This window comes from Mya arenaria, chromosome 7, assembly GCF_026914265.1.
Source record: "Mya arenaria isolate MELC-2E11 chromosome 7, ASM2691426v1".
Taxonomy (NCBI): Eukaryota; Metazoa; Mollusca; class Bivalvia; order Myida; family Myidae; genus Mya; species Mya arenaria.
This window is the reverse complement of record NC_069128.1, coordinates 52,659,311-52,676,535: the sequence shown is the minus strand read 5'-3', so window position 1 is coordinate 52,676,535 and position 17,225 is coordinate 52,659,311. Positions and strand designations below refer to the sequence as shown.

At 32.7% G+C, this 17,225-nt stretch overlaps 2 protein-coding genes across 4 annotated transcripts; both read right to left on the bottom strand.

Annotated features, from left to right (window-relative positions):
- Positions 1–577: 577 nt before the first annotated feature.
- Positions 578–11,943, bottom strand: LOC128241701 (uncharacterized). Of its 3 annotated transcripts, none has more exons than XR_008262448.1 (6): positions 7,498–7,530; positions 7,239–7,262; positions 7,001–7,128; positions 4,501–4,697; positions 1,515–1,639; positions 578–1,088 (listed from the first exon to the last, which is right to left on the bottom strand). XR_008262448.1 is itself a non-coding variant. In XM_052958740.1 (6 exons), exons 3-6 carry the CDS (start codon positions 7,019–7,021, stop codon positions 1,072–1,074), a joined length of 360 nt encoding a protein of 119 aa, XP_052814700.1. In that variant the 5' UTR covers positions 7,022–7,128; positions 11,717–11,779; positions 11,867–11,943; the 3' UTR covers positions 578–1,071. The 3 variants fall into 3 exon arrangements, 2 of the variants coding, with proteins under 2 accessions (XP_052814700.1, XP_052814701.1); XM_052958740.1 differs by lacking the exons at positions 7,239–7,262; positions 7,498–7,530 and adding exons at positions 11,717–11,779; positions 11,867–11,943; XM_052958741.1 differs by lacking the exon at positions 7,239–7,262 and having other exon boundaries at positions 7,498–7,545.
- On the bottom strand, positions 11,400–16,307 carry LOC128241239 (uncharacterized protein PF3D7_1120000-like). The gene is made up of 10 exons (XM_052958186.1): positions 15,640–16,307; positions 15,294–15,356; positions 14,814–14,876; positions 14,657–14,719; positions 13,610–13,672; positions 12,199–12,252; positions 12,023–12,085; positions 11,867–11,929; positions 11,717–11,779; positions 11,400–11,417 (listed from the first exon to the last, which is right to left on the bottom strand). Exons 1-10 carry the CDS (start codon positions 15,880–15,882, stop codon positions 11,400–11,402), a joined length of 756 nt encoding a protein of 251 aa, XP_052814146.1. The 5' UTR covers positions 15,883–16,307.
- Between the last annotated feature and the right edge of the window lie 918 nt (positions 16,308–17,225).

Genomic DNA, 17,225 nt, shown 5'->3' with positions numbered 1-17,225 from the left:
CAAATCTAAGTGCTGTTATGTAGTTCTATGTTTAATTATATTCTATCTTCGAACAAGGTCATAGTGGAGGTATTGTTTGTTTCTCACGTGACTGTAGATTCCATTGTATCCCTGTCACGGGCGAAGATAAAATGCCCGTATGGAACTCCTTTTTTAATGGTCACAACATTGTAATTACCTCCCTTGTTGAAGACTGTCGTCAGTAGCATCAAGGAAATCTTGTCTTATGGTAATATTTAGAACGCTAATTAATTATTTTTCGCTTCAAATGTCACCATAAAACAGTTTTCAAGCACCATTCAAGAAATAATGCTTCATTCTCCTTAGAACTATTTAAAAAGACCGATTTGACTATTAACATTAACTGGATCATTGCGCGCATATCCATGACAACCACGTGCTATCGCATATCCATACGCAATAATTTAAATAAGCACAAAAGAGTTCCAGCAAAAAATACATTTTTACTTAATTTTGTTTAACTGAGGTGGGAGAAAAAGCATCTACCATAGCCGCTCGTGTAAGATAGGTTCATCCCGACCCTCGCGCAGGAACCTCGTTTCCGCAAAACACCCTACGCTCGGGTCGGAATGAACCTATCGTACACTCTCGGCCATGGAAGATACTTATAATTTATTTCACAATGTTAACAACTGTGTCTGTATAATTCAATATACTTTTCTAAGTACATCCGCTTTGAAATTTTTGTCTGTTTTATAACTATTGTAGGTATTACTTCCGCTTGTAAATACATATTCAATTAAGAGCAAATGGCCCATGATCGAAATTAAGAAAATGAAATCAATTTAAGTATTAAACAAACGGACAAATCATAAGACAATAACTGTATCTTAATTCAGTATACCAATATGATAATAATATATTGTGTATACAACCCACAAATTTCATTTTCATCGCGAGTTCTTTGGAAGATATAATATCCACAACAGTTGACCTTGGACAGTATACGGACAATCGACCGAGAACGACTGGTTTCAAGATTCCGTCAGGTTTCACATGCGCCTCTGTTTTCCCTTGTCTGTCAACTTCGCCATCATATCATTACAGAACTCAGCGTGACATCGGACCTGAAGTAATTAACCATTATAAATGAACTGCAATCATAAAAATGAAAAACATGAACATGGGCAATATTAAAACAAAGGTACTTCATCAGCTTCGTTATTAACACGTTGTGGACGATATATAGCCATACACTATATATATATTTCACGATGTTGAAATTATCCCATTTTATCTATAAAAAACAAATACTGGTTTATATTGAAACAAAGTCATGCCGTTATGTGAAGTTCAAGGAACTATTTCTACTCCATGGTAGACAAGCATTTCAAAACTAAACTCGATAATGACACAATGGCGAAGTAGATGGTAGAGAGGAAGAGTTCAGACTGGCAAACCATGATATATATTACACAAAAATACAAATGAAAAAGGACGTTATCATTCGGAGGAAGACCATCGGTATCATAAGACTGATAAAAGGTACCGACCATCGACAGCGAAAGTCTCTTCCAGCTTTTCCATCAGATCTATGTCTGCCCTTGTGATGCCTTTGGCTGCCAATTCCGCTTGCAATGTCCGTACGTAGTCATAGTAATCCGGACTTAAACTATAGCTAAAAATAGAAATTCCCTAAACTGTACATGTATTTAACGTAAGGCGAACGTGATCCGCATATAATATACACTATAACTATATAGACACGGTTGATTCTTCTGACTTCTGAAGTCATCTCATCGAGTCTGCCTTATTTAGAAAGGACTCGCTGGCCATATTTGTTGGATAGATTCATTAATAATATATAACTTCATATTGCTCATACTCACGTGAGAACAAAAACTTTGTTTCAAATGCAATGTTTAAATAAAAACAAAAGCAAACTGATTCTTATTGAAGTAAAGTTGTTTTCTTACCCTTTATATGCGTATACATTATATGCAGTATACAAATCATATATAGTGTAATTATTTTTTAATCAAAATGTTTAACTACGTTAAAAGCTATTACAATACAAATAAATGCTAAACTATTGAACCAATTCAAGTACAGAGAAACATTATTCTAAGACCAACTGGATTTTTTTTTAGACGACTTAACGCTTCATTTAATGAGATCTACGTTGCGGTTTATTTAATTAGGAAAGTTGTTTAATTGGATGCTGCAGTGCTCAACAATTTTAACTGTCCCAGCAATTGCGAAAGGGAAATTTGTTTATCCACACTAACATTAACTAAGATTCACACATATGGGAAAAGTTCTATGATACTATTTTCACTGTATAAATATCTTGAAGACAAATCCATAATTCAAATGTTATTTGTGTTTATAGATGCAATTGCCCAATTTTAGAATTTTCCAAAACATGTGTTTTTATTCAGCACACATCATTTAATACCAAAATATACGGACGGTATACAAGCAACATAATTATTTTACAGGAGTACTGTAATCGGACGCTCAACGCTCGTACGTTTGTGATCATTGTAGCAGAGGCCATAACCTAAACACTATGTAGTGATGGGACATCTTACACAAGTTCATAATGTTTATGTCAGTTTGTGTAGAGTATTCGTGCTCATTCTGAGGTTTTGACGAACATAAAAAGTGCCTGTCTAATAGTTATAAATGAATTATGATACAGGTATAAGGACATTTAGTAAAAACATTTATTAAGAAAGAAATAGTGTGAACGCTGCATTGCACTCAATATTAATATTTAGCATACACTCACTCACATGTTTTATGTTTCACATATGACTATATAATTAAACCAACAGGATAGAACAAGTGATATTGTTTTTGTTTTGTTTGTCAACAGTTTTTCTTTCTTAAAAAAGTTTTTTCAATATTTTCACATATCTTGTATAATTAGATCGTGCACCTGATCCTGATCCTAGAATCAATGGTGTCAAATGTACGGCGACATTACTGCCGTGCTTAACGTGCGCCTTTGTATAATATATGATGAAAATGTGAGTTCATTGACTGAAACAATACATAAAAAACAAACTAAAGTCATTTGATGAAATGGGTATGCTTTTCTCACTGATTAGTATCTCGTTAATACTTTGAAACGGGAAGAAACTCGCCAAGATTGGTAGTGCAGGAAAATCAGTAAATGATTCGACTGACGTTACACTGGATAGTACGTTTCGAATATGGATATCATTTTAAACGAACCCATCGACGGCGAGGTGGTTGTTAATATACTTTAATTCTATTATAAACAAAACATATTGATGATACATTGCATTCATGTACTAGATTATTTGCGTTTTGTTTTAGGGTAATAAGAGATATATTATATAAGTAATTATAAGTCTAATCATTACGTTTGTGTGTTATCATCCGCATAACTATCGTTATAAAAGTTTTATGTTTAATACATACTATTGCAGGAGTATCTTTCAGTCCGACATTTTTAGAGCCGTAGCTAGTATAATTTAGTATAAACCAAATCGTAAGATTTCCTGTAGTGAACAATATGATATCAAGAGTTCTGAATGCTGTATTCTTCCGAAGAACTTCCGAAGAACTATATTGTGTATTTCAGAAATTCTTATTTTACCTTTTTCACCACGCTCCGTCAGTGAGATGACGATTGACGTTGACTTGAGTATTTTAATTTATCAGTTAATTGTTTTGTGCATTTCCCGGGACGTTCGTATTACAAAGTCAGACAAGGATAAAAAAAGAAAATATATTGAATATACACATTAACATTGAATTAATTTTCGTCTAATGTATTGAACAGAAGCAATTTTGAAGTAAAAGTTTATCAGTTAATTGTTTTGTGCATTTCCCCGGACTTTCGTATTACAATGTAGGGCAAATATAAAAAAGGCATTGCATACATGCTATTACATTGACGCAATGTTCTAACAATTGTTTCCGTCTAATGTAATGTACGGAATGAAACGTTTTTAAGCAAAAACGTTCGAAAATTCGGATTCTCATTTCTCTATTGAGCGATAAGTTGTGTTTGTTTCTAAAAACTTCTTATTGATCAAATATACGATCAAATAATATTAGTATTCATTCGGATAAGAGGCAAGTTAATACAATAACACCTTAAAAGTAGTTTTTTTTCTGAAACTGATATTTTCAATCTTTAGTTTGAAGTTAAATATAAAATGTATAATTTTTGTAATGCTGTTCTTTCACTGATAAAACTCTTTGTTTGACCGAAAAAAATAAAGAATGTTCATATGCTTTGAAAGAAACATTCATACACCGCTGAAGTTAAACGTCATGTAAACCTACTTAATTTTACCTATATTGAACTTCATCACTGACCATAAAAAACGTTATATGTTATCAAAAATGGCTTACCCTGACTGCCACTACCCTAAACGTTCATACATGGCCCCTCGAACGGCATTCAGAACATATTTCCCCTATTTCACAACAGTTAACACTTATCCCAACCTGAACACCCTTAGCTGACTCCTATTATACCTATAAGAATATTCTAACCGGCAATTATTCACTGAACCATTATACAATGAGACGCCATCCAGGTCAACTTCTCCTCTCTTCCCCAAGATAAACATCAGCCCTCTTCTGAACGCCGCCTTTAACATTCTACATAGCAGCTGGCCCTCATGGTCGCTACCCAAGCGTCCTCTGAACCTGTCCCCTTTAAACGGTTTTCGCGAGGCCGCATAGTGCGTCTGCAAGTAGGGAAGACAAACGTTGTATTAGACCATACAATTTATTGAACATGAAAACTAACTTGACAGGATAATTGATTGCCAGACATAATCGAACCATTTTCATTTTAATTTAACCATCCATGATATTTCTGTTCTCAAAGTATGTTTTCGGCCTATTAGTATCCCTATACTGTACAATTAAGACAGGAGGATTAAAGGTAGAGTATGACTGATTTAATAAATGACATTAAAAGCAAAAGTACGGGCATTGTAATAGGTTTCGCGTATATGGAATAAATAGCGATATCTACAAGTTTAAGTATTTTAAGAAAACGATCAGGCAAAAATAATAATATTACGTTATAGCATATAGGTTATATTGGTTAAATTCGATTACCAAAAACAAAGCAAAGTATGCAGGTGTGAATAAGTATATTTTCTTCTAGAAATTGGTAATGCTTTGAATAAGTAATCCATTTCCCATATAAAACGTGATATTTCCTCTTAATTTTGTAAAACAAACTTTTTAAATGACGTCCCGTTAAGGAATAAATTGCGGGGTTGATGTCATTATCGGGGTATGAACGCAATTGGGTTGGTCAATGTGTGTGGAGTCCGAAGGACTCCACGCGTACTTTAACCAACCCAATTGCGTTCATATCCCCGATAATGACATAAACCCCGCAATTCATTCCTTATATTTACACCAATAGTTCATTATTTCACTCAAGAATTGTTAAAAAAATACTTCATTTCATTTAAGAAAACCTTTCAGTAACCCGTTCTTACCCATTCGGTAAATAGAACGACCCGACTATAACCGGAAACATTTTTTCAAATGACGTCACAATAACGCGGGAAAAGATCAACTACTTGAAATCACTTTAAAACGTAAAATTGAAACACTTCTTGTACCAATATATTTAAAATATAATAAACTAACACTTTTAATAATGTTGATCTATATTTTACGGGACTGCAGACACAATACAACCAATAACAAGATCAATAGCTTTCATGTATACTGTTATGCAATGAATTACGATCCGAACATATCCGAAGATGTTGTGTTCATCGATTGATGAACGCAATTGCCTAAAGGCAGTTCATTTAAGGAATGGAAGTTGAGGTGTAAATATTACTATATATATATTGCAACAAAAAATAACGTCATGATCATTAAACAAATTATGACGTCATATTATCTTATGTTACGTCACAATTTAAAATAAAGACGTAAACCATTAAACGTATTTTGTTTCAATTGAGATTTGAGATTTTTATGCGTGCTAGCTATTAAGCTAAGATATTTGCGTTGCATTGCAATTCAGTAGGAAAGTTCTACTATTTCTTACCGGACACATATATGATAAAAATAATCAGACACTCACCATCTTTTAGCATTACATTGTATTCAAATTGTCAAGGAAATATGTACACTACATCAAAAAACGATAGTTTACTAACATAAACGTGTATAAAATATGATTTCTCGTGACATATCGTGTGTCCAAAATAAATTATTGCGTTCAAGAGGATCCTTTTTCAAGGCATTAAATGTTTTGAAAAAAAAAATATACTGAAGAAAAAAACACACACTCCGCAATCCGTTATATGCATTGATGTCTTGCTTTTACGCATTGAAGTCCCAAAACGTAACATATCAAAGGGCCACTTGTGTGATAAAACTTTGCATCAACATTTTGATATTTAAAATTCCTAAATGGACATTGCGATTGTGTTTAATAAGGACTGCACCGTCCCACGTTTTAGTAGGTAATTGCCTTTTACTAAAACTAAGATATAAACCGCCCAACTTTAGTAAATTTAATACACAAACATATCGGATAAAATGCTATGTTTTTCACAGAAGAAATATACGAGGTATTACAAGTTATATACTAAATTTATTTATAACAACATTGTAACTATGTCTTGCCTAAAAAAGCTTACGCTTTGCCGCTTACGATTTGCCGCCATGCATATTCTCTGATCGGGTCAAACTGCCTGAATTTTCGAATGCGTTGGAGTTTGGTGAAGCATCTCGATTAGTTACATTGCTTTAGAACTAGTCTTTTGCAGATTTTCTTTTTATAAAATAAATATCTTTTATTTTTATTAGGAAAGGTATCTAAAAAAGCACAGCATGGCACGTTCTATGAGACGCGAATCAGTCTGAGAAGTGCAGTATTGCCGAACAATGCACAAAACATAGCTTAACATGCACACTTATATGATAATATATTGTACGAATGTCAATCTGGTTTTTTACAAGTATTTGTTAACTTGAAACAAAGAAACAGATAAAATATAGAAATTACCAAAAAAATAATGATTTCCATCTGAATGCCATCCGGGAAGGTGAAAACCAACAAGTTTATAGATGATTCGCCATAATCCGATGTTTCTCTGCTGGCATTGACCCTAACTGTTCAAGTGGGTTGAGTCCCTTAAAAACAAAATTGCATAAATAACTTTACGCTCAGTAACAGATTAAAACACGCATTGTGATTTCGAAAATGTTCTGATAATAGCAACACAATCCTATCAACAACATACCTGATTGACCAGAAGGCAAATCATCTGTAATTGAATTAAACAATGTTATCAATATTCAATTAAAGAACTACACGTACCAGCTTACATTTCCCTAATTTAGAGAATTAGAGAAAACATTTAAAACCACTTCAAGCATAATAAAGCAATGTATTAAAATTCAATTTACAATAATAAAGATTGAAATGTTACAATTCCTTCCTTGTTAATTACTGATATTAAAGTATCTGTATAGTACCGTAGTCATTTAAGGGTAACTTACAGTACAAGTGTTCTTTAATTTGTGGAATCGTCGGCAGGATTATTGCTCTTTCCTTAAAATATATAACTAATCAATGTCTTTTTTTCTTATGGTTGGTTTATCAACGCATTTCGAGTAACATATATACAACGTAACAGACAGACTTTATATTTTACCAATTGACGCTAAAGCCATCGCAATTTCGTATATTATTACATTAATCAATCGTCAACAAACACTGTTCTTTTTCGTCCTTACGTTGGGACAGCATTTTTTTATAATGTGGTTTACGGGAGCGGCGACCCTATTTTTTGCCAAAACCAAATAAAAATAAAAGTTCTATCGTTATCTTTTATTTTTATTATTGCCGCCGACTGTCATTTTAACGTGTGTTCCAAACAACGACTGATGACGATTCGGAGACAATTTGTCAAATTTTATACTATTCCGCGTCTATAAAGGCTATTTTTATTTGATGTACACTACAATTGAATATGATGTAAGCCAATCAGAAATATTGTAATTACGACGTCCTAGGCCTTCCAAACAAGATGTCGGCATTTTATGTTAGCGACAATACATGTGATATTAAATATTTCAAATTGATTCTAATTGACGAAAACACTTCAATATCATTGATACGCATAGAAACATTATCAGTTAATTAAGTTGTGGAAGAATTTAATGCTCAGCTACAAAAGACGTTTATATATTTAAAGTCCTTACCGAGAAGCTGACACTAGTGATAGTTGGTGAATGGAGTTTTCAAAGATGTTTCTCATCTGACAGGGACGAGACGTTCGAACACATCATTGTTGCGGGTACGTCCCTTATTAAGTCAAGCTTGAGGCATACTTATGTTTCAATAGGTCATAAGATGGTTTTTTATGCATGTATAGTTATAGAGTTCAACTGAAACAACAACAACAAATCAGCATTTTGCAGAAACTTTATTCTTGGTCCTTATCAAACATATATATTTAATTAGGTACTCATTGCCAGAATAATTTTTTTAAACATGTCCAAATACGGTACTGATTTGCGCTGATTATCTGTTTAAGGTATTCTACGGAAACTTTTTATGAAACTATCTATAAAGGACGATAACGATTCCAGTTTATTTTTCATATATATTTTATGTTCATCTTTAAATGATGTTTCAGTCTAGGTCAGGGCGTTCATTATACGCCGGGATTGTGGTAAATATAGGATTGTGTAAGGCCCAACAAAATTGACATCATCTTAGGCTCAGTCGGTCACCAGTGTTGAGGAAGGGCTTCTTTATATATGCTGGGATCCGCTCTTCCACACACGGATTTACAGGTACCAAATCATTGTCAAGGAAGGCTTGTCATGCAGTACTTTAATAGAGGCATCTTATTATGCAGGTTGGATATTCAACTTATCTAGCCTGAAATTCATTTATTTGAATACAAGACTTATCAGTGCTCAGTTTATTCTCATGAATTATAAGGAATGATTGTTGGCAGAGCATCTTTTAAGTTGCAGCCTGGTTATTCAATGTGACTGACTTAATTTACTCCATAATGCTTTGTTCGAGCCTGTATAACGAACCCAGTTAATAAAGGTTACAAATGAAAATATTTGCTTTTTCAGGTCAAACAATGAGTTTTGACGATATCTGCTTCTATTGTGGGGACAGTGGTGTTCTTGACACTGATGAAGTGCGAGATTTAAAAGAACACTTAGGCATGGTTTGTCTGATATGTGCAACATGCAGGGAAACAAAACCTATCAAGACGAGAGGTGCTAAGAAAACAATAAAAGAGTGCAAAGAAAGACAGTTCATATCACCACAAAGAGGTGTTTTGGAGTCTTAATAGAGACATAAAAAACTGATGTGTAAATAGGTGTTACAATAAAATTTGGTCATAGCAGGACATTGTTAAGATTATTGTATATAATGTTTTTTGTTGTTGTTTTTTTATTTCTGATCGTGACATTTTTTTAATGTTTTTTTTGTTCTTGTAAAGACATTATCTAGTCATGTGTTGAATGCCTTAATGTGTTACAGTTTATTATACAATTATTAAGTCCTGGTTCAAATGCCTTACTGTGTTCTAGTTTTAATGTCATGTTAAGAAAGCTATCATATTTTCTAGTTCTAATAGAGACATTATATACTTGTGTATGGAAAGCTGTAATATGATGATCATCTATATGTAATAAAATTTGATTGGTTCTTGTAGTAGTATATTTGCATGAAACTCTGTATTTTAATATGTGACACAAGCACAAGCACTTGTAAAGAAATACAGTAATCATTTTTGTGTGGTGAGTTTGAACTAGAATGTTATAGTTGGAAATAACAGAAATATTAGATAAACATTTAAAACATATATCGTTCACGCGCAAACTGTGACAATCATTACCGCTATAGTGTATAACAAAGAGACATGTTAAACAGAACACATGGTAAGAATCAAACATACTTATCCAACAAATATTTTTCACTACTGAACTAGATTAAATTGTAGAAACATTGTTTTTTACATATTTAAGTATTAAAATGAGCATAAAATAACTTATAATCACCTTATTTCCAGTCCAGAATAGTGTCATTTCAGTTCAAAAGTACTATCAAGGTGAAAAAAGACAATATACAACATTTGTAAAAATAAAGAAAAATGTTCAATCCTAACTTTTATTTTTATTTATTTGGTCGACTGGGAAAATATTTGACTTTTTTATTTTTGTTCCCCCTCCCGACTCCAGTTTTTGAAATTTTTCCCGTAAAACAAATAATAAAAAAATGCTGGCCTAGTATTAAGATATCACTGCTTACCCTTTCAACTCGACTCAAGGCTTCTTTCGTTCCATTGAACTCCGCTTCGATATTCATTCGTGCCTACGCAAAACAAAAAAACAAAAACGTCAGCCATGTCAAAGAGGCATCTAGCAAAGAGCTTTGATATTATACCAATTGTTCTTCAAAGAGATAGAAACACATTGCAATGATATAAAGAAACTTATAAAAATTATGTTTGATTAAGACTTGTGTTTTTCTTTTAAACCATGTATTGTTTTGATTGGGCAACAGCGGACAATATTAACGTATACTTTAAAGTGTTCTTTCTGTGAATATTAACTAAGAGTGGGTTATTTTGTAAATGTTCATTTCTTGCTGTTCAAAGGATTAGAACATGGCATTTACAATAAATCATTTCAAATGAGGTAGAGAAGTAACTGGCTAGGAGTCTGACTTCAAATAAGATAAATCGGACATTAAATCTACATATATTTTTCAGTTATATACACTTTTTGCAATTCTTGTTTGGCAAGTATAAATATATAAAAAAACATATTAAATTATAGAAATAATTATCTTGCCATAACTCTTTTTCTTATTGCCATCAGTTATGTGTTGTTTTACGTATTTTTTGATAAACATTATTCTTTTTGTTTTGGTCGAAAATATCTTTCTCTGCCGTTTTGTAAACGGACATTAGGCGTTTGTTTACGGGAGTGTCTTTTCCAAGTTCAACAGTAACAATGATTCATTTAACTACTTTTATCAAAGTTTTTTTACAGTAAGGGTCATTCTGAATCCAAACATACATAGTTCATATACAGACCAGATAAATGATGTATATGCACTTAGTGCACGATGTCTTATCGTACTAGGTTGGAGTAAACGTCATGTCAACAACAACTTTTCGATAATAACTATCATGTCATATTAGTAAATAAACATTATTATTTGGAAGATATGTGTTTGGGTACTGAAAATTTAAATGTCAAATCTCGAGCAGAATAATAACTGAGTGTTTTTGCAATTACTAAAAGAAGTGATGTATCAACATGTATGTAAGAAATCGTGTTTTCGGTATTCATGTCTACCCAAGGAGAAGCGAAACTAACAATATTCGTTTACCTTGCCAAAATATCCATTATGCTGGGTATCATGTCGATCCGTCAAACTGATAACAATTAGTATGATTATAGCCCAAATGCAAAATATCAGAATAATTATGTTGGAGTAGAGGACACCTCTAGTAAAGGGAATATATCCAATTTTAAGGTACAGTCTCGACTCTGTGACTTAAAAGTATTCATATGTTTTAGTTTACTTTGCAGAGTCTTTCATTTTTCAATAAACTCAAATATTTGGGATGTTCTGTATGGATCATCGTATTATTCCTATGTCCCTGTCAAAATGTAAGCGTTAGAAAGTGCGATTTATTATGTTTGAACGCATCCTTTTTGTGCAACATCTCACCTTTTCTGATTTAGCCAGGTAGCACTGTACTTGTTTCAGCTCATCACGCCATGACTGTCTTGTCTGTATATGGAATTTGTTACATTAGTAATCAATATGAATAAAAATAAAATATATTTTATATAATATTCTTTTCGTGCATCTTCTTACCTTTTCTGATATATACAGGTCTTCTTTCACTTGCTTCAGCTCATCACACAGTGACTTCCTCAGCTGTAAACATATATGGAATTTGTTACATTAGTAATCAATATGAATACAAATAAAATATATTTTATATAATATTCTTTTCGTGCATCTTCTTACCTTTTCTGATATATACAGGTCTTCTTTCACTTGCTTCAGCTCACCACACAGTGACTTTCTCAGCTGTAAACATGTATGGATTTTGTAACATTTGTTATCAGTTTGAATTAGTAGTTCGATATCACATACTGTATTACAGTACTATATGAAAACATCATTTTCGTGCATCATCTTACCTTTTTTCGGTTTTGTTTCACTTGATTCAGGTCATCACACATTGATTTATTTGTCTGTAAACATGAATGAAATTTGTAACATCAGTAATCAGTATTAATTACGATTATACATAGTATATACAAATAAAGCTAATCACTTACGAATAATACGATAAGCTGTTTTCCCTCTTGAAATCATCTTATCAGATGAACGGTGACACTAGCGTTCCAAAACGTCTTTGCTTGGATTTAAATTGTTTGAATTTGAGGAAGCAGGCCCATAAAAACGTAGATGTTTTCTTATTTAAAACGGTCTACTCTGGTTCTACTTAAGTTTTAAGTTTGTGTACATAACAAAATATCAACTTCACTCTGCACAATGTAGATACTATATATAACGATTAAATACCACACATTTTGCATACATTTATTTACTAGAAAGTCAATGCTAACGTTTAAGTGTTCACTTAACTACAAATGCGGCTCATGCCAAACTTAATTGATTATTACTTGCTTTTACAGTTTGCTTTTAATAAGCAATTCATTATTTCCGCTAAATTATGCCAAATACTTAATTATATATAGCACATTTTGGATCAAAATTATGTCTAGTGAAATGAGAAATTATGAATACCTTTAACAAGGAAAACAATCAGCTTTTATTTTCATACAATTGCCATTAAGCTTTGCTGAAACTGTTTCGGATTCTTCAAAACTCTGTTTCTACTCTTTTTTGAATACCTTTCGTGTCTGAGACACAAGAGGCGAAACTTGTAGCGTATCTCAATGGTGCTGTTTAGCATAAAGTAATACTATTGATATTCATGCAACATAATCATAAATTTATCAAAGAAATATGCAAAGAAAATACTGACATAAATAACAAACTCTTATCAAAAACAACATGTTAAAATATCAGCCTAATTGAAATATAAACAGTGTACATATGCACAAGTATGCCACCAGCCTTGTATACACACAGTATTCTAAATATATGATTGCAATGATGACAAAGGATCTAAACATTATCATTAAAAAATTACCTGTTTGGTTAACCAGATTGTATGATTACGACCAAATTAATACAATACAATTCCTATGCCCTGACGATTGCGCTCTTCGACCACAGTTAATAACTGATCCCTCTGTTTATCAGAAGGAACAAAACGTTAGATTTCCCGAAAAGTGTTTGATTTATTTTTATAACAGGTTTTCATGTTTCAAGGCAAGGGAAAACTGTGTTATATGTTTATGTTTTATATTACAACATATTCGCACGAATACCCTGCATAAAGATACAGGGCTAATATGAAACAGACATTTAACTAGAGAAAACCACCGTACCAAACAACACAGACAGACAAAAACTGTTAAGATTACTTCCCGGAGGGTTCATATTTACATTTAATCGAAAGTCCAACATTATACAAACCTTTTCTGATTCGTCTAATTCATTTCTTGCCTTTATCAACAATGCAGTGAACTCTCGCCGTGTCTAAAATATGCAAACATAGAACATAACATGATACGTGTTTTTTAAAATGAATATAGCATCGGTCAGATGTGGTCAAATTTGATATTCTTATATTAAATAAGTGGTGGTTTCACCATAAGTTTGACCTACAGAACTAGAACAGTGTTTTGGGGCAAACACGACGGACAATATTTGTTCGTTAACGGGAGCCAAATTCAAAACTGAAAATAAATCCTTTAACTTCTTTCATCAACATTTTTACCGGATGGGACATTTTAAAAAGGGTTACCATTCATCCAGTCGATTTTCGTAAATTTGGATACCGGGTAAATGATGTATAAATATTTAAATTATTATTGTACTAGCCTAAGTTTGGATTACATGTCAACACACTATATTTTTACAAAAAATATCATTGCAAATTAGTACATTAATAACATACGTTGGATGTATATCAGTATGTATTTTGATTACCGATAAGTATCGAGCAAAACGATAAACGAGATTTTTCTTCATTATTGGAAGAAGTAATGTATCAATTAGTTTGTAAGAAAACTTGTTTTCGCTAATCATGTTTCTCCTCGGAAAATCGAACAAACAACATTCGTTTACCTTACCCAAATATCCATTAAGCTTGGTTTCACGCCCATTTGTCAAAGTAATAATAATAAGTATTCGTTATTAATCTTAATACAAATGATCGGATTAAGTATGTTGGAGTAGAGGAAAGTTTTCATACCCTAAAACAAGGAATATATCAAGTGTTAAGGTACAGTCACGGCTCTGTGAACTATAAATGTGCGTCTGTTTAAGCGTATTGTGCAAAACCTTTCATTTATTGATCAACTTAAATATGGGGGTGTAATCATTTAAGACTCAGCAAAATGTTTGAAAAACAAACAAACGTACAACTATTTTTAGATGAAACATGACCAATTGTGGTCGTTATTATAGTATGTGCAATTTTCCTTCGTATGAAAACATCCTTTTTGTGTAATAACTTACCTTTTCTGAATTATCCAGGTCGTGATTCTTTTGTTGTACCTCATCACGCAGTGACTGTCTTGTCTGTAAACATATATGGAGTTTGTTACAATAGTAACCAGTATAAATTACGATAATACATATTATATGTTAAAATCCTTTTTGTACAATATCTCACCTTTTCTGAATAATCCAGGTATTGTTGTACTTGTTTCAGCTCATCACGCAGTGACTGTCTAGTCTGTAAACATATATGGAGTTTGTTACATCAGTAATCAGTATAAATTAAGAAAATGCATAATATATGTTAAAATCCTTTTTGTACAATATCTCACCTTTTCTGAATTATCCAGGTCTTTTTGTACTTGTTTTAGCTCATCACGCAGTGCCTGTCTTGTCTGTAAACATATATGGAGTTTGTTACATCAGTAATCAGTATAAATTAAGAAAATGCATAATATATGTTAAAATCCTTTTTGTACAATATCTCACCTTTTCTGAATTATCCAGGTCTTTTTGTACTTGTTTCAGCTCATCACGCAGTGCCTGTCTTGTCTGTAAACATATATGGAGTTTGTTACATAAGTGATTAGTATGAATTAAGATAATGCATATTATTCATATTATCATTAAATCGAAAGTTCCAACGTGTACAAACCTTATCTGATTCGTCTAATTCATTTCTTGCCTTTTGTAACAATGCACTGAATTCTCGCCGTGTCTAAAATATGCAAACATAGAACATAATATGATACACGTTTTTAAAAATAATTATAGCATCGGTCAGATGTGGTCAAATTTAATATTCTTATTAATAAAAACAATGCAATCTGATATACATCGACAAAACATATCCTTATTTAAATTTCATGTACGAATTAGTAAAACATAAAGTGCAGAGTAACGCATTGATTGAACAGTCGACAATGTTGTTGATGGTGAACTCGTAATTGAGTTGAAATTATGCTATCGAGCGTCCAAGCAACAAACACAGAAAGCGATACCTTGTTTAATCCTGTGAGTAATGCGACAACGTCGTTGGCCTGTGCATCGTCGCTTCCAGTAACTTCTTCTTGTTGTTCACAAACTTCCTCCAAGTCCTGAAACACACATTTTAGAATTACTTTGTTTTCTTTAAAGTCAATTCCTTTAAACGTGTGTTTGTGTATGATTTCTTTGAGGTGGGATCTAGCGTCCGAAACCTCTCTCTGATAATGGGTACTCACGAGGTACAAGCGCCCAGCCATTTTATTGTCAACAAAATCATCAATTTTACTTTCTTCATTGTCACACCACTTGGTTTTCTCATCACACGTCTTAGTTATATGCGATTAGGTGCTCACATTTCTTCATATTTCTCTCTTATTCCGTCTTTAATGTTTCTTGTCAATTCATCTACCCTTTGTTTTATTTTATTTCCTAATTCCATACACTCGTCCACACATTTATCAGCATTATTCTTGATGCTTTCCCTACTGTGTTCTGCCTCGTCTTTCAAAGACAGAATTTCAGCTTTCAACTCAGTGAACAGTGACTTCATTGAGTTGATTGTATTGCAGTCAATGTTTATATCTCCATGCAACAAGTCAACAACGTCTTCAACGCAAGAAGGATGTTCCGAATGAAAGCATCTACCACAAATCAAAGAATCATGAATTTCGCATAGAAATATCGTTCTCTCTGTCGGATGCTGCTTACATATATCTTCGGTGATGTCACGCTGAGTGACCGTTGGGTTATCAATTTTTTCCTCATTCAAACTGACATTGTGAGTTTGAGACCTTTTCTGTCTTGTGAAAACCTATACAAGTTTTTCCATCGTTACCACAGGTTTTGCAATATCCAACTGCATTTTCGTTATAGCACATTTCACACCGAATCTGATTTAATGCCATGGTACTTGGTTATGCAGTTTAAGATAAAATAATTGAAGTCAAAACGTTTTTTTCTGCGCAAGTTTGATTTGAGGGATAAAGTGACGATTATTTGTCAATTATTATATCACTTTCATCACTATATCTTCATACGAGTGCATGTATCACTGAAATTATAGATACATTTATGATAATCAAGATCACGAAAACATCATCATAATAACGAGTGTGTTATAAAGCTAAGGGCAAGTGACACTGGCAAAAGAATCACGTTTAAAGAGGTTGTTAACCACTTGACTCAGTATCAATCAATTTTAAAATCGCGAGCCACTTAGGCCTAATGTCATTCCTGTTCCTAAACAAGATAATAGCGAGTATTTTGTAAAGGACATATAAAGAAAAAATTAAAGAAAAATTTATATTTCAGACTGAGAAGTTCAGAAAAACAACAGTAAACATACATCGTTATTAACATCAGCAAGCTTTAGCCAACGCCATTATATCTCATTAGAGACAGAAAATCTATAGCATGATACTAACCACATTAACTTAACAGGAACAGTAATCATAATTATACTTCTATATTTTAGCTTTCCCAGATTTACGCCAATATGAATTCGTTCATTTCCTCCGCAGAAGCCAGTTACATGTATTTATGAGGTCCATAGAGAACGTACCGCTACTGAGGCTTGAACCAACGATTTATGTAGTGAAAC

Bases quoted from the DNA above. Each gene is read 5' to 3' on its own strand.
- LOC128241701 (XM_052958740.1), bottom strand. From the start codon at position 7,021: ATGGAAATCATTATTTTTTTG. The intron at 4,698-7,000 runs GTAATTTCTATA...CCCTACTTGCAG, and splicing joins TGGAAATCATTATTTTTTTG to ACGCACTATGCGGCCTCGCG. The intron at 1,640-4,500 runs GTTAGAATATTC...TTCTATTTTTAG, and splicing joins GGTTCAGTGAATAATTGCCG to CTATAGTTTAAGTCCGGATT.
- LOC128241239 (XM_052958186.1), bottom strand. From the start codon at position 15,882: ATGGCTGGGCGCTTGTACCTCGTGAGTACCCATTATCAGAGAGAGGTT. The intron at 14,720-14,813 runs GTGAGATATTGT...ATATGTTTACAG, and splicing joins ACCTGGATTATTCAGAAAAG to ACAAGACAGTCACTGCGTGA. The intron at 13,673-14,656 runs GTAAGTTATTAC...TGCATATTTTAG, and splicing joins ACCTGGATAATTCAGAAAAG to ACACGGCGAGAGTTCACTGC.